Consider the following 22,177-nt stretch of genomic DNA (forward strand, 5'->3'; position numbering starts at 1 on the left):
ATGGCCTCCCTTTAAAAAAAGTTAGGAATTGAATTTCAGAATATCAAGTCAATTTAATCACAAGCTAGGATGTGTGATCCGAGATAAATCCATCTCGTTTTTGAAAAGAAATTTTGAAAGGTACAAATAAAAAAAAAAAACTCTTCTTAAACAACGCTGTTGTTAAAATCTTCAGTTATTCATTGTTTCAATTCCCATGTACAAGAAAAAAAATGACATGATATCTTCATAAATAAATGAGTTTTATTATAAAACCAGTATATAAGTTATAAAAAGACAATGTTCCAACAGTGTAATATAATGCAAAATATTTTTGATTTTACAATTTTGATTATCAAAATATCACCATATACAAGGACAAGACAACTGTCAAAATGATGTATGTACATAACAATACAAAAAAAAATAAAGAAATAAGATTGGTAAACTATTTAGAAACTAAATAATTTCTGAGACAATTTTCTTGTTTTAATCTTGTTTTAATCTATATAGATTAAATAATACAATTTTTCTCTTTCATAAAGTAATGGCATGGTTAGAATATAATTCTTAATGAATACGTCGATAATTCAATCATTAAATTATTTTAATTATTTCTTTGATATGAGTTCAAAGAAAACGTGCGGAGCCAATAGCACGTGGACGTGTAGTATATCACTTTATTTGTTTCCAACACTCATTAACATCATAAAAAAGATAAATGGCGCCAAAAGTCATCATTTTTTCCCTTCCTTCATATTTTACTTTAAAATGCAACATATTTTTTTCTTCTGACATACATAAGCTAATGGTTTGTTTTCAAAGTTTCGTTTAAGTCTGGAAACCGAAACAGCATCACTCATTTGGGATATATGCATGTAGCAAAAACAAATAACTTAGAAAATAGGAGCAAATGTTTCAAAAACTACAAACACTTTTTTTGTTCATTTATAAAATATATATTTACTTAATTGTAACAAGTTGTGGTAGTTTAATATCACAATTTCTTTTAATCTTGTAAATTAACATTATTGTATAAACTTATTGGTTTGATAATTTTAATTAATAAAACGAACAGTCGTCAAGAAAAACTCCAGATAATCCCAGTTTAAGACTATTGCATTTCTTATGTCTATAGTACGCCAAATTGAAGTTCAAGAATTTTAATCACTTTGTTAAATAAATTAAAATTTAATCATACTTACGAAAGAAGTATGATTAAATACTTTACATACATACTATAAGAATCTTACGGATTGTCCATAAGATGATTCACGTTTCAAACATTAAAATATTTCAAAAGAGTTTTAATTATTTCAATAAAATTTTGGTAGCCCTCTAATACTTCTAAATAGCCAATAAAATCAATAAAATTAGGACAATAATAGGCGCGTTTTCAAATATTCAGCACCAAAAGATTAATTTGAAATCATAATAGTTTTAACACGATTAATTACAAATATTAGCGCACTGAATAACTGTTTAGAAAGTAATGTCAGCACTCATCTTTTGCTGAATAATAAATAAATACTATATACAGATGCACATTTTTATATGTTTCATGCTTATTATACAAAGAAGACATATTCTTCGAGGAAGAAAATTGTGCATTTCTTAAGTAAAATTATCTACATTTTTATTGTTCATCAGATAACTTTAAAAGAATTGCAAATTTGATTTCCCAGTTCTCACAGAATTAAAAAAAAATTAATTTAACAAAAACAAAGAGATTGCTTTCTAGAATTCATATTAATGCTTATAATATTGCTTAAAAATGTAAGAAGCAATACTTTAATTTCATTATTATTATTATTATTACACCATAAAATGCCATCAGGTAATAATCGGACCACTATGTATTTTCGATCTTAAAACTACATTAAAAATGATATTTCATATCAATCTGAAAATTTCTTAAGCTTAGGCTGTGTATATTATGAGGCGCCTTGTTTAGTTAACTAGTTATTATTCTTGCATTTTTTTTAAATAATATACTTTTACCGTTTATTTAAATGATATTATAAATATTTATTTGAGGAATTTTTTTTATTTTATAAAAATTTTTTTCTATAAAAATATATATTTTTTATTTGTTTGTTATAATTTATACCTACGTGGCATCTATGTACACAATATTACGTAAGTAAAGGCCCTTTGTGTATATATAATGATACAAGTGAATATAACAATATAGATAGGAATCTGGAAACATATATTTGAAGAATTAATAATATATGAATATTATATAAGTCATAGACTTTTTATTTTTTGTAAATTTATGTTTAATAATGTTATAGAATCAACTTCTTGACTCCCCTCTTCAGTTCAGTACCCCTAGGCAACTGCCTATTCTACCTAGTCAAAAATCTGTCATTGAGCTCTCATTTATTTGGACACTAATTAATTTCACTGATCCGTTTCCTTGGAAACCTGATAAATACCATTTTATAATTCCTGAAATAATCATATCAATGGAAACAAAAAATATTCTATATTTTTTCTCCCCAGAAAATTATTCCAGTTGTTTAATCCAAATTTTTACCATGGTCTCCATACATAACCAAAATCAGTCTGTCCATCGTGGTCAATTTTCACTGGTGGTTCAACATCCATTCTGTAACCATAATCTTCCGAACTTAAGTCAGAAACTGAGCTGGATAGAGGCGAACCAGAACCACCTCGCTGTCCCATTCCTTGCTGTTCGTTATCAACTTCTGTAGAGTTGGTTGGCCATACAAGTTTAAAGGCACTTAGAGGACTATGCTCTTTTTCAGTCAAAGTGAAATTCCCAGGTAACACCAGTGCCCACTCGCCGTTAGATAATCGACGAGGCACAAGAGATATTTGATGATAATTGTCTTCAGTTTTCACTGTTGAAGTACTTTGATGAAGTTCTCTTTGCACGTTTGTGTTTTGCTGAAAACTTGTAGAACAAAATTGGGATGTTTTGGGACTGTTTATGTCATTTGGGCATTTCACTTTTAAATTCAACCATTCTTGTGCGTATGAAGTTGAATTTGAATCTGAAGAAGAAGGTGATGGTTGATATCTGTCCAGACCATTTGGCGATGGATTAAATCTTGCTTTTGAAAATGTTTCTTGTTCTGGAAAAGGCGACTGATGTGGTTTCAAAATTTCTGGCTGCAAAGTGTTTTGATGACACATTGTCTTGGAACCTCCAGAAAAGTGAGAATTTTCAAAGTGAGAATTACGAACTTCGTTAATGTTCATTTGATCTGTTTCGTATTGATCATAATTGGTATTGATTGAATAAGGATTTTCAACAACTACGTTGCTTTGAGCAATATCTTCAGAAAATACAACATCTTCACATCTTTTCTGAAGAATATTACTATGATTGTCTTTTATAACTGTTGGCACAAGAGGCGAAACTGAATTCGTCAAATTAGGAGATAAAGTACCTTTGTATTTATCAACATGTATATTTTCATCTGTGCATGGGAAATCCTGAAGACTTCTACAGAGGTGATCCTTAAGTCTCCTTTTCAAGTTCTCTTCCACTTCTATTAAATTTGGGTCCATTAAATTGGCAAGAAAAAGTTCAACTTGTCTAGCACATTCCATATATCCGATTTCAAATTTCTTCTTGCCTTGCCTTATATCCAGTGCTGTCACTGAAATTAAAAACGCAAAGTTAAAATTAAACAATTTAAATTTATAAAAAATACAAGAAATATTTCCAATTTCCATACACATTTAAGATAAAAGATTGAAATTGTGATAACATTTGAGAGGGCAATACCTAATTCGATATACAAATTATTAGCGGGGGCATGAAATATTAAAATAAATCAGAATTACTTATGAAAATAATGCGAGAAGCGCCAACCGAATGAAGTAGAGGGTTCCGCTGGTCTGCGTTGTTTTTGAATTTCATTGGAAGTCATATAAAATTTCATTTGAAGAATGGGTATAAGCAACAGTTACAGATGTTGAGAAAATAAATATATAAACTATAATACAATAATCTCCTTAACATCTGCAATTGGGTGGATATTTTCAAAAGGATCCGAATTGTGATCCTCTTTTACGCTTACATAAATGCGAATAGTGGGAATTTTAATGAATGCTTATACCGCCAAAATATAAAAAAATCGCCAAATGAAGAACTGATTTCTGATTCGTTACAGACTCTTATTTCTGGATCTTCGCATATATATATTTACCACTGAACAACATTTCCCACCGTATTATCCTATCCTTCTGTTGTTGTTGTTATAGTTGTTTTTATCATTTTCTCCAGTACAATTTGTATGCTGAATTTTGAATAAATTCCTTAAATAGACATATTAATCTTTAATAATTTTTTTCTCTCGGGATATTCTATTTCTTTTATTTGACATTTTTAAGTTAAAGAGTCCTTATTAAATAACATTTTTTGTGATATTTTCCTAATTTGGGTATGTACATATAAAATATGTTGTGAAACTAAAGAAAAATTTATTATTAGAGGTTGAATTATCAACAAACAGTTGGTTATCAGTCTTAAAATATTTTGATAGAGTTTTTAATTTGAAATTAAATTTTTATAATTAAAAAAATTACTGCTTTTTAAAATCGGTATTCATTTTAATCAAAATTAGATTTTAAAAAATTGTTATAAAATTTGTCTATTGATTTATAAAAAAAAACTAGAATGAGTAAAATATATTGTAAAACAAACCCCCCGATTTTTTTTTCAATAATTTTATCCTTGGAAACATTAGCTCTCATACATTAAAGCATAAACATTAATGATTCAAACCGCCAACTAACGTAAGAAAAATATCTACAGTTATAAATCTTAAAAACAAAACAAACTACCAAGTACATAAAAAAAAATGTAACAATGATTTATGCAAAGAACTTTGCATACAAATGACGTCATATTTCATTCCCTACAACAGATTAATCAACAACAGAAAGAATCGCGAATCAAGATGAATTGATGAAATGTATAACAAATGCAGGGCGAAAAATTTACGAGCAACATTTGCATACTTACGACAAAAAGCAAAGTAAGAATTGAATTCTAACATGTATCCTGATTTAAGAGGCCGAAGAACCCTGTTGAAACTTAGCATGTAATCAAAGAATAGATTAAATTAGACGCAAAATGAAACATGTCACCATATGCGTGTAAATCAAAATTTTAATCACCGAAAGCTTAGATACAAAGTTTATGTAATAGATATAATTTGAATCTATAATGGCGTGCATGACGTGAAGCAATGCAAAAGATTCGACACAAAGTCTACCAGTAAATCCGAGGATGACACCATGCCTGTCACGCCTCCGGAGGTATTCATCGGTGGAAAAAAATTGTTACGAGGGTTATTTCTGAAAGGCTGTCACTTCCTTCTAACAGGGTGTGAAAAATGGTCACCTGTATTTTTTTTTTTATCGTTTGTCATCTGCTTCGATTCTTTATATATCATAAGGTGAGGATGGTTCATAGAATGTGTGAAATAATGCTAGTAAAGCAGTAATTACAGAAAGAGAATTTATTGCATCTTATTCCTGTTAGGTACAGATGGAGAAAGAAATGGGTATCAAAGTCAGTGGTTTTGTCTTTATTTTCCAACCAATTTTGATTCATTTTTAAAGAAGTCTGTTTAATAAGCAGCACATTTACTGTGCTATGTCAGTTTAATAACAGGATTGTTTATTTTGTCATATATCATGGAGATATTAAGATAGCAAAACTCATGCATTTAGTTGATTCTCGGAATATGCTAGCGGATGTACTTGGAGAATGAAAAATGCAGTACCTGCATTTTGTTGCTTCTTGGTATCTTTCAAATGCTGCACAGTCATTTCTAAGATGTCTGCTTTTTCTAATTTCGTTTGTCTTGTGTTCTGAAATAAAAAAAAAAAGGTTATTTTTTTTTAAAACGTAGCTAAATTATTAATGCAATGAAAAGAAATAGTTCTTCGCTAAGATGCAATTAGATGTCACTATAAAAAAAGACCAACTACGAAATACATATTTCAAAATACAGCTGTCAAAAAAAGTTGCAGAGAAAAATTCAAATGAAGCGTTTACTCAAACGTAATAAATCCATTGTTTAATGAACTGGTAATGCTTTAATTTTGTAAAACAAATTCTGTGTGTTAGGCGCAATAGCATGTTCGAAATATATCAAATATTAATTATTTATCGATTGCAAAGTAGCATGAAATTAAGGATGCAGGTTCTGAAAATCAGATTTTGTAATTCTTTTTTAATTTTTCTATGACAATGACTTCTATTCATTAAAAAAAGGCTCCTGATTTATAGACAGATAGCATTTTGCTGAACTCCGGGTGTACGTCTGATTGACAAACTCAAAGCTATCGGTCTTTTTAACAATTGTTCAGCAACTTTTAATAAATCGCAAAGCCTTTTGCCCATAAGCCATATTCTCTCTCATAATTTTTCAAAGAGTGTCTTTATAATTTGAAAATAATGATATATCGATTTGGAAAGGTGTGAGAAAAACAATTCTCGAAGAATTTACCTCTGTCTTTGAATCGATAACCAGGGTTTTCAATTGAGCTAAGGAATGGTTGATTCTGGCTCGGCGACGTTTTTCGATGAGGGGTTTCGATGCCTGAAAGAAAAAGAATAAATTTAGGCTGAAGGAAAGAAAAAGACACATATCTAAGTACCATAAAAAATATTTATCAGGTTTATTCAAAATGTCCGCGACTATTCATAGAGAACATCAGGATAGCAAGAAAGGGTAGCTGTTGACTATGATAGTATTTATAACATACATTTTTATAAAAGCATTATTCCAATGAATATTCCTGCGTTAGGAACAATTGTTCTATTCATCAAGGGTATAGATGATCGCCAAAATTATCGCCAAGGACGATAGATAAAATCTCACTACAAACGTTTTGGCTTAAAAATACTATTCAAAACATTGACTCTGAAGATCACTACGAATACTGAATCCTTTACTCACATTTATTGGCGATTTGTATAACTAAATTTTGAATTTTTTGAAGCATTTACATTTTTTTTAAACAAACGATTAGGTATTTTTATGAGGAAATTTTCCCTTTACGTGTTTTTATTTCAGCCTTATTCCAATTTCATATTTTTCAGAAAGAATAAGTTTGTTGAAAAAAAAAGTTTATTTTAAATTAAATGCTTCCTTTTAAGAATGAGGTATATTCTTGAAATACAAAACAATAGTTTGGCTCTTTTATTTAAGAACGTATTTGATTTCCATTATTTCAATCCCTGTGACATGTAGCCAACCAGGATACTTAAATTCACCAAATAGGTTTTATCTTTCAAATCCATACCTGAATTAACTTGATTACCTCGAAACATATAAATTTGACACATAATCAGACATTTAATTTTAGGCTAAGAGCTTAACACACTGCAGAGATAAATAACATTTTGCCATGAGTTTGAGTTAATTTATTGTCTTAATATGTGCGTGATGCATTTACAATTGCATTTAAAAAATTATATTCCTTACTTTTTTGTACTTGATGTATTTTCCTATAAATTTTTTTAACTCATCAGAAATAAAAGTATGGATTAAATATAAACACAAAGAGCTACTCCGGTCGGCCTCTAAGGCACACGAAAAAAGTTAAATAACAGGACCGCCACGAAAGCATTGGCGAGAACTTAGTCCTAAGAGCTATCACCGGTCACGATAAAACCTCTCCCTAAGGATGTTTATCCCATCATCGATAGGAGTTAGCTACCCTACACCATTTTTGTGCCCATCTGGGAGGTGAGAACCATTCACTATACCGAAAACTTCTCATCTCCATGTCTGAAGTGCCTCATGGTGGGAGCGAATGAAACATAAAAATGTCTAAAATGTTTTGGGCTTTTATAGAGGAAAGGAAGTTTTTGTACATTTTTAGAACTATTTCGGTATATAATTTTAAAGTCAAAGTTTTGGAATAAAAACTTCAGGCAACGGATTATTGTCTGAAATGAGAAATACAGTTCGTTACTTTTAAATTCGTTCTTCTTTCAAAATAGCGCAAGCAAACAGGCTAAGGATTAAAGAATATATTTTAGCGCTTTCCGAAGAAAAGTATTCCTATTACACAATTCAAAAACTTTGTGAAATACATGATATTAAAATTATTAAATGCAAAATAAGCAACATTATAAATCGGAAAAGGGAAAAATCGTCAATCATTACTTCTACATAAAAAAAAAGACTAAAACGAATACTCGAGAAAGGTACATACGGTTTCAAATATTTCTAAAGTGAAAATGTTGGAACAATAGAAACATTTGTCGACTCACAAATCAATTGCAAAGTCTTTTAATATATCTATAGCAAAATAATAAACCAGTATTAACTACTTGCAAAACTAAAAATATGATATTCATCAGCTTATGTCGAGGCATGTGGCTGAACACAGAAGTCTGTATGAAAACCATTAAAACATTTAATTAAACAACTTCAAAATCGTTCTAAAAGTGTCTAAACATCTTCTGTAAATGCAAATTGCTTTCAAGAAGCAGGACAGGATCATAATTCAAATAAGAAATGGAATTTAAGTTTTTTTTAAAAGATATCTTTAAAAAATTCGATTATTAAAATATGAGATAAATTCCCAAGATAACGAATTTCACAGCACTTTTAAATTTATTTCGTGTCTCAAAAATAAGATGTGTGTGTGTGTGTGTGTGTGTATGTGTGTGTGTGTGTGTGTGTGTGTGTGTGTGTGTGTGTGTGTGTGTGTGTGTGTGTGTGTGTGTGTGTGTGTGTGTGTGTGTGTGTGTGTGTGTGTGTGTGTGTGTTCCTTCATCACTGTATCATCAAGTGTTTCCACCATCCATAGAACCAATGTGAACCACTTAATCAAGACTAAGTTCAAGGTAAAAAGCCAACTAGAGTAACATTCCGATTCATCGAGTCAAATTATTAACTTTAGAATCATAACTAATGTCGCCAACTAGAGTAACATTCCGCCAACTAGAGCAACATAACTAAAAAGCCAACTAGAGTAACATTCCGATTCATCGAGTCAAATTATTAACTTTAGAATCATAACTAATGTCGCCAACTAGAGTAACATTCCGCCAACTAGAGCAACATAACTAAAAAGCCAACTAGAGTAACATTCCGCCAACTAGAGCAACATAACTAAAAAGCCAACTAGAGTAACATTCCGATTCATCGAGTCAAATTATTAACTTTAGAATCATAACTAATGTCGCCAACTAGAGTAACATTCCGCCAACTAGAGCAACATAACTAAAAAGCCAACTAGAGTAACATTCCGATTCATCGAGTCAAATTATTAACCTTAGAATCATAGCTAATGTCGCGAATCATAGCTAATCACAAACGAAAAAAATATATAGTATGCCTGCCTCTGAATAATAAAGGTTAAAACAAAACCATGAAAGGGCCATAATTTTATACTTATTTAAATATTTTATGTAAAAAAAATGCACCACAAAAAATAAATATAATATGCCATAATAATATAGTGTAAATAATACAATATGAAAAATTTATCAAACTATCCTCAATATCCACAGCATTTAATTTTCATTACCTAAAGTTGGCTGCATTTGGAGTTAACGTATATTAATATTTAATCTAGAATAATGGAAGAAGTTAGAGCGTATTTTATCCAAACTATTTTATTAATATTAATATTATTTTGCTACTTTTCTTTAAGATTATGCAGACTGCCATCACGACAGAATTAGAACTACTAGCATTACTATTTTATAACCTTCCCTGGTATTCTTAAGCACATAACTTTTTTTAAATAAAATCATCTTACTAATTCCCAATTATGTTATTTAAATCTTTATTTTCTATTATTTATAAGATAGAAAAGTTCATAAAGTGTTGTCAATAATATCTGATACGTTTAATTTAAAATTCTAGAATACCAATGTACAAGGAAAGTATGTAACTAAAAAACAAATGCTTTAATAATCTTATTAAACTATGACCTTCCTTAACTACCTTTAAAATTAATTGGATAGTAAGAGACATAATTGTATAATTATCAATTTCTCATCCAACTAACAGACAAAATTGGTTGCTAAGTATCACCAAAAAAAAAAGACATAATTTGAGAAAAAAAATATAAAAAGACACTAAAATTGGCAACACAAAATCTTTTTTCGGTGTTATTGATTGATCTCAACCGCGATATCTTTCGATTCTTAAGTGTCGTAAAAACTTATCAATAGACCGCAAGCAAAACGAAGTTTCATTACTTAATCACTCTCTCGTGTAAATCGTCGCCATCTCAATGAAAAAATCGACTTCTTTTTAGTTACATCGCACCTGCTTCTGATGATACCAAAAGATAAATAATCTCAAAATCGTTTTCAATTTCAAAACGGCTCTATTTAATAACCGCCAGAAAAAAAAACGCCACTTCGTGATACATTTTCATCGTCTGAGTGAAAAATAAAACAATGTTAACGAAAAAAAATCGTCTGACAGCTGCGAACAAGTTTTGAATGGAACATTCTTCGTGTTTACGTTTGGAACTGTCAATAAGACGCTTTAAAAAGGTATCAAAGCGTGTGAATGATGGAAATGACTGAGATCAGAAGAGAATATTTATGATGTTCGAGAACTGCTTCTGATATAGACGTTACATTGACAGTAATTACGGCATTTTTTTCAATCTAAGCATAATTATACATCTCAACTCAGCGTTTCTTCGTGCCGATGCGTGTTTCAGAAAACACGATTTTTGACAATGCTAAATTGCATGTTGTCACTTCAAAAGTAAAAACACGCAGTGAATTGAATATATTGCTAAATAGAGAGAGTATTCAAATTTGATATAGTTAAGAGATTGTATCATTGTCTTCTCCTTTGTAGTAGAATAAATAACAGAGAAAAGTAATAAGGGTTATTTCAACTTGCAAATAATCCTTTGTAGCAGATCAATTTCAACATAATTTTTTTTTCAAAATTACTGTCTGTCTTTTCTAAGTGTAATAAAGAGTTAATCATTTTCTTTATCGATGGAGAATCATGCTTTGATATGTGAACAAATAAATAAAACATCTGTCCTTCAGCAAACTTGAGCCAAAAAAGAAGAGCTCAAAGATGAATGTAATAGAAAATAAAATAATTTTACGATCAGTATTCCTTTCAGAGGGCAATTTTTTGTTCGATTTGAGAAATTGAATTTGAAGGTAATTATTGCATTTTTTGTAGCAGGATTTCGGAATCAAATTTCAAGCAAAAAATTGTTTTTGCTACTCTTGTTTTAGCATTTTAACAGAAATAACGACGTCACTTAAGATAAGTAGAGGAAAACCTCTTTAATTAAGCAAGATATTTTGATGAATCAACATAGTTTACAGTTAGTTTTGATTACCAAAATCTCAGGATAGAATTTCTGAAGCTCCTCCATTCGATACCACTTTTTTCTCGGGGAAATAACATATCGCAATAATATTTTTATCCTAAAAACTTTGAATGTTAATAAAATAAAATAAGAAATTGAAAAAAAAAATATTTCGTTAGTACCTCTAACATTGTTAGACAATTTTGACTCAACATCAATTGTTGCTGTAATAAATTGCGCTGTTGTTGCATAATTGTTGCTGTAATTCATTGTAATAAATTGCGAAACATCAATAATAGAAATAAGATGAATAAAGAAAAATCAGAAGAGGTGATCTCCTGGAAAGTATATGGCATGTTCTCTAATAAAGATGTTATCTTTCTCCCCCTCCCCCCCCAAAAAAAATGTGGAGCTTGGATAACGCCGCTAATGCATTGTATGGCATTAATAAATGATAGTTATGAAATATAGATCTTTGTCGTAAATCTAACATTTTTAATGAGTCTATAGTGCTAATATGTATTATAACTTCTTTTTTTTTCAGTCAAGTGTAACCACAATTTGACACAAAATTGCAATTGAATAGGCATAAGAATACTTACCGAATTTCATTTATTTAAATAATTGAATTTATGAGTTATTGCGTTTACTTATATGTGAAAATACAGATCAATAAACGGTCATCCCTTTGACAGATTTGATAAAAATCTACATTTTAAGTGCTATACCTATGTACCAAATTTTATCTATATAGTTCTTTCTGTTTTGAAGATATCGAGTTCACTTGCACTCGAACAGCAAGAACATAATTCGGAATGTATTTCGCTCAAAATTTGATAGAAATCTATGAATGCGGTATAAAGACCATATACCAAATTTCACCCGTCTAGATCAAAGCGTTTTTGGAAAGAGTTATCCTGTTATGAATGCGGTATAAAAACCATATACCAAATTTTATCCATCTAGATCAAAGCGTTTTTGAAAAGAGTTATCCTGTCCACAAGCAGGCATACATAATACTTCGAACTCGAGGGATCTGAAACGTGGAGATTCGTCAAAATCTTAAGTTGGGATTGTATGTATGTATGTATGTATACTTCAGATATGAGATTGTAAAAACAAGCAGGAACATCCTTACGACCTTGTAAAAAAATATTATTATAGTAAGAAACATTATGGATTTTAACAGGATTTCAACAGAAATGGCAGAAATTCCGTTACATATTTAGAGAAGATATTATTATAATGGCCTTAGAGGATTATTTTGGCATACATGTAAAGTGAAACATCAATTGACTATAAATAAATGAAAAAGCAAATAAAAACTGTTCTATGATAATATCGAATCTTTCGAGTTGAATTAAGTTTAAAAGATTTTTGTTAAACTCAAGAAATATCTGTAGCTACTTTTTCTTATCAAATATTGAAAAATCTAAAAGAAGATCGTTACATGAAAATTTTTATATTAGTACCTAGTTCTACTGCTAATCGAAGTCCTTGAAGTTAGGCAGGCCTTGAATAGAAGTGAAAATTATTCAAATAAAGTGTTCACTCTGAAAAATTTTAAAGTAGAGGGAAACGAAAATTAGCAATTGTGTTATTTCCAAGTCAATTATTTTAAAAAGAATTCATTCATCAGTTTTTCAGTGGACACCCACTTTAAGAGTTTTTCCGGATTTTCAGATAAATGATAAATAATATGTTTACTGTTAAATTATTAGTAATTCTAATTATCATAGCTAGTAGATAATTTCATTTAATTAACTTTGTGAAGATAAGTTGTATAATTCGTCGAAACAATGATTCATTTAATATATTTCACTAGCAAAACTTGTTTAACTAATTAATAAATTATTAAATTAATTTTAAATTTTACTGCTGAATCCTAAGACATGAATTACTATTTTGATGCCTTGAGCAACTATTTTTTTCAGAATTTTTATACACAATAAGTTCTGATTTTAACTTCTTTAATCGAAATTAAAAAAAATTTCCATAGCTGGAATGTTGAATGCATTTGAAATATTGGATGAATTTGTCCTTAGTTTCTTAAATGTATTCCTCAAACTCAGATTCCAGTTATTTATTCTTAGTTTGTTGAGACTTTTCAATTTAATTTTCTCAAATAAAGTGCATTTATACCTGTTTATAAACAGCGATTAAGAAACGAAAGGTTTCAAGCTGCATAATTTGTAACATAATTAGTGACTTAATGTTATTTTGAGTAAAGTGTGCTTCATTACAAACCTGCTTCCTTTTTAATTATAGTGAATCAATGGCTTCAATATTTTCATATGTTTTCTATCAATTCCTTAAGCATTCTTCCTAAAATTCTCAACGTTCATCTGGCCGTCTATCAAAGTTAAGCAAAATTCTAAACTTTGACAGACAGTTTGAAGCATTAAAATTAGATAGACTTCTGTATCTAATTTAAATGCTTGAATGAATTTCTAGTCATAAAATTTAAATATTCTCTGACTTTAGTTTAGCTAATTTAATTATAATTCTAGTTTAATACTTCCTCTTAACTGCATACATGTCCCAGGTCAGATCTGTATCTTTAGATAAATAACGATTTAATTCTATAAAACTGCTACGATAAAATTAAATTTAATAATTAAATTACGATCCATTTATAAATTACGTTTTATTAATTTCTCCAAATAATAAAACAAAACGATTTCTATGTGAATATTTATTAATGTCTCATAGCCCAGAGTTTTGACAGAGGGAAACTATACAAATATTACTCTGGAGGTTGGAATGTGCACTTCAGAAAGTATTTTCGGCTTTTTAACATGAATGAATTAAGAAGTGATTCGGCTTTTTAACATTCAATTAATTAAGAAGTGTGAAAGATTTTCAAATTTTTTTACAGCGATAACTAAATATGCCCATCTCAAACAGACAATTTAGAAATGAACTATTGGTACGTTTAGTTCTTGTATGAACGGTTTTTTTGCTTGGTATTTAATGCATACTTCTTCGATGGGATTTATTATTCTATAAAAATATATAATACAATCTAGCGAAAATATTTTTAGTTAAATATGAGATCAACATTTTTTTTTCTGATCTAAACAGTAAGGCGAGAGAAAAAGAAGAAGAAGAAGAAGAAAAAGGTTAGTAAACCCTAATAAGAAATCTTAAACATTAGAATTAATCATTGAGAATTTTCATTTATTCTCATATCCTATAACACACCTTTTCGAAACTATCAAAGAATTCAACTTTGACTTAAAATAACGTTTCTTGAATTTATTTCGCTCATGGCCTTATCTTACTGTAAAAACTTTGCTCAACTTGGTATTAGCATATATAGAGATATGCATATATAAAGAAATTCGCATCTCTAGTAATGTCTTTGGCTTGATTCGTCTGCCTTATCTCATCTTATCGTCTGCCATTTCTGGACCTCTTTTTTTGTATGGATCTTACCATCTGCGATTATCATGAGTGCAATTGCAATCGCATTTCGAGCGTAGTGATTTTTACATCATGCAATTTACAGAAAAAAATTCACAAACTTACAAAATTCACAAAATAAAATAAAATGTGAGATATTTTCTTTAAAACAACTAAACTAGACCATTCCAGACAATTTTTGAATGATAAAAAAAAATCAAATATTTTTTTCAATTCGTACTTAAACGTTAGGAGACATGAGTGGCATTTTTTTCATTCCGATGAATTTTGGAGAAGTTATGGAAAGTTAAAATAAAGTATCAGCACACTTTTTGACAAATAAAAAAAAAATTAGATGGCTATTATTTTCAAACTATTTTTCTTAAAATAACAGTTAAATTTGAAATAGATATAGATTTTTTTAAATATATTTTTTATAATAGTATATACGCCTTTTTGTGCCTTACAATCAAATAAAGAGGATAAATTTCAAGTTTTCCTACCTCATTTAAAACTGAGTATTCATTATGTTATGCACCAGATATATGAATTTCATGCTATAAATGCATTTAACATGTTTAAATATATAAAAAAAAAGCACTTCATTGACTAAATTCAGGCTTAAAAGCATTTATTTATTAAAAAAAATGGCTGTTGTCTCAAATTAAGAAAAATTGAGATTTTTTAAACTTCAGATTACTCCACAACTTCAATTTGTTTTTCAAACACTCTGAAATTTTATATAAATAATTGAAAAAAAAGCGGAGAAAATGTTTTAGCACGCATATAGAAGTTATTTTAATACTAAGATGTATACATTTCTTTTCATATCAAATATTGGGATATTTATTTTCTCAAAATCAATAGTTTCGAGTTATTCTAGGAATTCATTTTGAATTTCCTATCTCAAGTACAAAATTTAATGTCAACTATTGTTAAAAAATAGTTGGAGTAACTAACAGAAAAAATTAGAATTCATTCGAATAATTTTAGAACCACAGAATATTTATCATAAAAAAATTTTTAATTATTAAATATCAAAATTACACCTATAAGTCATAAATAAATAAATATATTGCAATGAAATTCTATATGGTGTTTTTCATAATTTTCTTTTTAAAGCCTACGAAATTTCAAATTAATAACGCGTAAACTAACAAATTGAAAGAAATTATTTTGAAAGTCAATAATTATTTTAAAGTTGAAACAAACATTTGTAAGAGAGGCTTGGAAAATTAAATATTTTTGAAATGTTAATTAACTTATATTTTTGATTTAAAATTTCTGTAATGAAAGATGACTATATCATTTAATCGACTTTAATCATAAGAACAACGAATAATAAACATTTATTGCATTAGCCGTTCCATAATAATTTTTTTTAATATTTATAACTTAAAGAAAAGTTTCCATTAAAATATCAATAAAAAGCTTATTTTTTTAATTTTAAAAGGATGTAAAAATATTTTTAGGAAATAATATGCTCCATATTTCTGGTGTAAAAAATTTAACATTGCGATTAACTTTCCTTTTATTAAAATAATTTTTATAAAGGAAAATAAATAATCTTTTTCGTAAGCTAATCATGAAATAATTACGAATCTCTATTAATGAATCTAGTAGCACTGAATGCAATTATCTGCCTATAGAGCATTTGAAATCATTTTTTTAATGCATCACTTCATTAAAAAAAATATTCTAGCCTAAAAATATCATCATGTTAAAAAGAAAGAGGAATCATCTATTTTAAAATTAATGGTTTAAGTATAAAAGAAATTCAATAAAAAACAGTTAATTAATGAATCTTAGTAAAATCTTAATTCAGTGTTAATTCCCTAGTTTTGCCAACAAATTATGTAGAATTTGACAGCAATACATGAAACTTTTTGCTACTACAAAAGTTGTCTTTCAGTATAATGATAATACAATCCTACAATGCAATAATTATATATACGACACTATTTCAGGTGTCTACCTAATAAAAAAACGTTATTTAAAATACTTACTTAATTTTTGGAGCCAGTATGTCTTAATATTTTTTGATAAAGTTCAACTACAAATTTTTTCTAAATTTCAACTGAATAATTTACATTATGATGTTAAAAAAAATCTACTACATCTGATTTCGATTAATAATCCATATTTTTCTACTAAGTAGACACACTGCAATAAAAATCTTTTCCTCATCCACTCATTTGAGCAGATGATCATTGGATTCCGTCTTTCATCTGCTCATAATAAATTCATCAACACATAACTTACGTAATATTACGTCGTAACTGTAACTGATAGTGATCATCAAATTGCATGCAAGGATGGTTAAGTTTGCTCCCCCTTTTCAAGGTTTAGAAAGAGCATTTGACACCAATATTAATTAAAGCATTTAACACCAATAATATTTATTTTTCACAAATTAAAAGAAAAATTCCAAAGTTTAACAAATAAATTAGAAAAGGCTATCAAATGTTCCGAAACCTAGTTTTGATCGAAAAAGTTTTCGAAACTTTATATGAATACATTATTATGAAAACATTTTATATATTGCTGAAAGATAAAATTACATCAAATATAACGGGATTCTACTATCAAATTTTAACGAAATGATAATTTTAATTTCTCTCAAATAAAGAATAAAATAGTAACAAAAAAAACTGCAATTTTTGAAAAATCTGATGCTGAGATTTAAAATCTCGGAGTCAAGTTTAATTAATTAATTATGTTATGAGGAATTCAGTTATGAGGAAATATGTTATACATTTCGGCATCAAAAACAAAATAAGGGGAAATGTATCATCACTCTTTTCAAAGTTTTGAAACCGTTAACGCATTTGGTATTAATAATTTTCTTTTTCATAGATGTAAACTTTAATCGACCAAATTGAAACAAAACCACAGAAACATTTGTTTCAAACTCTCATTTCAATCCAATACAAAACATTTCCTCGCGAATTAAACTGCTGATAACTGAAATTGAATAAATTATTTAAACTCGAAATATTACTTAAACGTATCAATATCAAAGAAGTCAAGAAGTTAAAAAAAGAAGTGTTTTAACACGTAAAAAAATGAAAACAAATGACTGATTATTATTTTGTAAAAAATATATAAATAAACTATCAACACGCAAATGCAAAAATCTATAGTTTGTTATGACATAATTGTCATTCTTTTGCTATAGCAAAACTAATTATATTTACGAGATAAATTTTGTTCATTGAGGATTATCTAAAGCTGCAACGCCAATCCGATTCTTGGAAAATCGGATTTTAAGTGTATTTGTATTGTGCTAAACGAGACCGTTCAGTTGTACAATGCAAAAGAAAAATGCAAATTTTTTTTTTTCATAAAATATAAATATTTGAGCATTGATATAAAATGTTGAAGTCGACTAAATTTGTTATGCATTTAAAATACTTATCTTTTTTTAAAAAATTGGCCCATGTTACAGACCGCTTTCGACATTCCATTACTTTAATGTAGATATATAATTATACTAAGAATTAAACAAAAAAAAATTTGCTGTAATTCTATTCGTGAAATAAATCTTGATGTTGTCTGTATTATATTGTAAGACTCGTCTTTTCTCAAACTTCTCTTGTTTTATTTCATCTTAAACAATTTCATAGCTTTAAAAATTTGATCTCTATAGCATTGGTTTATCTCATAAAATGTAAATAATAAAACAAAAGCAAATTTAGTAACAACTAAAAAACAGAACCATATAATAATTTTAAATATTGGGCACAATTTTTCAAAAATTATATTTTAAAATTAAAATTTCTTTAATGAAAAAATAAAAATATATTTTACTCTAAAAGTCTAGTATATTTAATTTAATGTTTGAAAATTAAATTTTTGGACACAATTATACAATCAGAAATCAAATATCATTTGTTGGATTTCAGATTCGTAATTTTAAACTCTGTTATAGGTGGCGTTTTTTGCTACGTTAAAATAAAACAAATTTCGCATGATGTACAATTGATCATTAATTTTGCAACAAGCAATAATAATAAAGCAATCATTAATTTTGGAAAAAATGCAGTATTTAATTTAATTCTATGACTAGTAGCCTTTAGAGACCAGCTAGTTAGTTGTGTATATTATTTGCAATATTTTCAATTAAATCTCTTATGCAAAACTTGATGTTTATAACTTTTCCAACAGAATATTTTTCAGTATCAAATTGTGTTAGATATTGAAGCTGTCTTATTTTAATAATCTTACATTTTTTCTGTACACTGTGTATGAATTTTCCGAATGGAGTAAAATGTCATGCCATTATAATTCATTTAAAAATATAATTGTCTGTGTGGTTTGTCTTATAATTGCATACTGCTTTTTGTGAACAATTCATTTTCACTACTTATTCCTGAATTTCATTCTTTTTAATCTTCAAATAATAAATGTTTAATTTTATATATATATATTTTGGGGGGACAGGGATGCAATATTTATTAATGGCTATATGAGAACGATTTGGGAACATCTCTGTGGCAGGTTAAATTTGAAGGTTCGCATGGGAGAGGCGCATGGAATCACAATCAAATTAATGTAACTGAATGTAAAAATCCTAATTTCAAAAAATTAATTAAAATAATTTTTTAATAATCTATATAAAAATATCAATGAGACAATATTTAATTTAATCATAATTAATAACACAAAATCATTTTCTAGCTTCCAACAATAGAAGAATGTCACGCGATTCGATATTTGTTGAAATAATGAAAACGATTTATATTTCATTGAGAGAATAAAAAACTCTTATTGAAAATCACGTGAATAATAATTTTAAAAATTGCCAAAAATAAATAAATAAATGATTATACATCAAATACATTGATACCATTAGAAATATAATTCCTTTGAAGTTTAAAATAGTGTAAAGAATTTATGTAACAACAAAATTTTAAATTTTATCTTGGATCGGAAAAATTGTTTCGGATATGCCACGAGTTCCAATTAAACATCATGATTATTTTGGTTCCTCCAAAGCCAAAAGACTCTTCAATGACTTGTCCACTATATTGAATTTCCGTCGCCAAATATTCACATATTATTGAGCATATTTATAAATCGTACTTTAGACTTAACTTAAACTTTATGAAAGAAAAACTTTAATAGGCAGATTTTGTTCAATTCCTTTCATAGCGATTCTATTTATTAAATTCTTTTTTACAAAAAGATACCCGCGTACTTTACCTGATAATGCGTAACGGGTACAAAAAGATACCTGATACTGCGTAACGGGATACTCCACTATCTGTTAGATAGAGGAGTATCCCCTTATGTTTCGCCTGACATTTCTCATTTTTCAATTAATAGATTTCCATGATAGTTTTTAAGAAATTGTATTCATGATCTAATAAATGGAATAAATCCCACAACTAAATGGAGTGAAAATATTACAAAACCAAATTAATTGAAAATTATAGATATTTTTATATTGTTTTTTAATATTAATCTTCTTCTGTTCATTTTATGCAAAATAACAGATTTTAAACAATGAAGTAAAATTACTAAAATCTAAAAAACTGCTTGTATCAAATTTATTATTTAAAATTTATCAACCCTAAAAATTTTAAAATTCATTTTAAATACGAATAGTGAAGCAAAATGTTAAGGCAATATTCGATGCTTGAAATATATGCATTAGTGCTATTATCACATTAAAGAAGATAAATTTTTCAGACTTCTAAATAGCGTCATGGCAATTAATCAACATAACTCTTGGACAACCCGAACATTTAATATATCTCAGATAGTCATACTAAGAAATAGTACGAATGGAAAAAATAATCATAAAATAAATATATTACGTGCAAACTTGATCAATATTTATACAGCAAATATTGAATAAGAAAATTTAATATATAAAGTAAGAATACATAATTTTTACAAAGATGTCTTCAGCTATTAAAAAAATATCTCCGTAAGCTTTATGGATATTTATATTTGATATTATATGTGTGAACGAAATTGTATTAATATCTATAAAACTACAAGCGCATTATTTTTCACTAAATTAACGATATATTGGAATTTAAAAATTTTTAATAGCTGATAAAATTTTAATTTTATATTAAATATATTCTCGCAACTACACAACCTTATTCATAAGATGCTAAACAAATTTAGAGGAAAACAAATTTAGATGAAAAAATTATTCATTTTTCTTTATACTAACAAATAAAGAAAAGGGTCCTAGGGTTTTTAATTTATCTATTTATTATTATTAATATTTTGAATCGTAATGTTGTGAAATCAATCATATCATAACTCATTGCCTTAATGTCTTTTAAATATTACATGCTTTTTTGGTCCCATGGAATAATGAAAATCTGAATAATAAATATTCTTATAAAAAGACTATCAAAAACAAAATAAAGAAGAATTTTTTTTTCTAAACACTATGTTGTCACTGTGCTTTTCTTTCTTTTTTTTTTTAACCTATGAAGATTGAAGTAATTATAAAATCTTTTTTGAAGATTGCGATTAAAACCTGTTGAACTGAGAACTAAACAAATAAAAAAGGGGGCGGAGAATTTCCTATTCAAAGCAATTCTTTTCCTCCATAAGAGTTTATTTCTTAATCATTTTCTCTTTAAATAAAAAACATTTGTACTTTATTTTCTTTTTAAATAAAATAAGATTTTTTTATAGAGCATTATAAAAACTATTTAAACCTACACGGAAATAAAATTATGAAAACTTTAAAAAAAAAAAAAAAAAAAAAAACACCTTTAAATTCGATTTTAAGATTTCATCTGCTTTATTTATATTTTTATTTGCCAGAAATTAGGTTTCGACTAAAAATAATCATCCGAAGAAAAAGACATCATCTAAGCCCTTCAAAATCTTCACTATAATTGGAACCACTATATCCACTGTCCAAGAGAATTAAAAAAAAATTTAAAAAGATAAAAAAGAAATGAAAAAAAGAAAACTTACTTTTTTATCGTTTCCATTCTTTAAATCCATGAATTCCTGAGATCTTTTTGTCGGCATTTTCAAACAACAAAATCAAATCAATCAATAAAAATGACACGATATGGAATTCTTATATCAAAACAATCCATTCTTTGGTTATCAAAAAGCAGACGATAACTTGGGAGGAAAAAAAAAAGTCACAAAAATTTAATCGTAACCGTGCCGCGTGACAGTAGGAGATATCCGCACGAGAGCGAGAAGTTCGATTTACTCTCCCGCAAAGAAGTCGCACGTGCACGCGGAATCGGGGCGGGAGTCCCACGTGCAGTGACGTCAGAAGTACACGCGACTCTCCACCAATACGGTAAAAAAGGGAAGAGCTCGTGTACGCCCCCCCCCAAAGTGTGCTGGAGGTAAGTTAAAGTTAGAGGTGAGATTTTTTTAACAAGAATAAACAAAAATAGATCTTTTTGTATTTGAGGGATAAGCTTGGAAAATACAAACGAATAGACAGAGCTCCAGAAGCATTGCAGAGCAGTTATACTCA

General features: G+C 28.0%; 1 protein-coding gene across 1 annotated transcript; it reads right to left on the reverse strand.

The window, feature by feature from the left end:
- Positions 1–2,113: 2,113 nt before the first annotated feature.
- LOC129989004 (uncharacterized) lies at positions 2,114–21,880 on the reverse strand. The gene is made up of 4 exons (XM_056097308.1): positions 21,652–21,880; positions 6,480–6,572; positions 5,751–5,838; positions 2,114–3,614 (listed from the first exon to the last, which is right to left on the reverse strand). Exons 1-4 carry the CDS (start codon positions 21,706–21,708, stop codon positions 2,518–2,520), a joined length of 1,335 nt encoding a protein of 444 aa, XP_055953283.1. The 5' UTR covers positions 21,709–21,880; the 3' UTR covers positions 2,114–2,517.
- Between the last annotated feature and the right edge of the window lie 297 nt (positions 21,881–22,177).

The sequence above is a fragment of the Argiope bruennichi genome, chromosome 10, assembly GCF_947563725.1.
Source record: "Argiope bruennichi chromosome 10, qqArgBrue1.1, whole genome shotgun sequence".
NCBI lineage: Eukaryota > Metazoa > Arthropoda > Arachnida > Araneae > Araneidae > Argiope > Argiope bruennichi.

What these genes read in the sequence shown, in the direction of transcription:
- LOC129989004 (XM_056097308.1), bottom strand. Translation starts at nt 21,708, where the DNA reads ATGCCGACAAAAAGATCTCAGGAATTCATGGATTTAAAGAATGGAAAC. An exon ending in TTATCGATTCAAAGACAGAG is followed by an intron (nt 5,839 to 6,479) that starts GTAAATTCTTCG and finishes TTTTTATTTCAG; the next exon opens with AACACAAGACAAACGAAATT. An exon ending in CAAGAAGCAACAAAATGCAG is followed by an intron (nt 3,615 to 5,750) that starts GTACTGCATTTT and finishes TTTTAATTTCAG; the next exon opens with TGACAGCACTGGATATAAGG.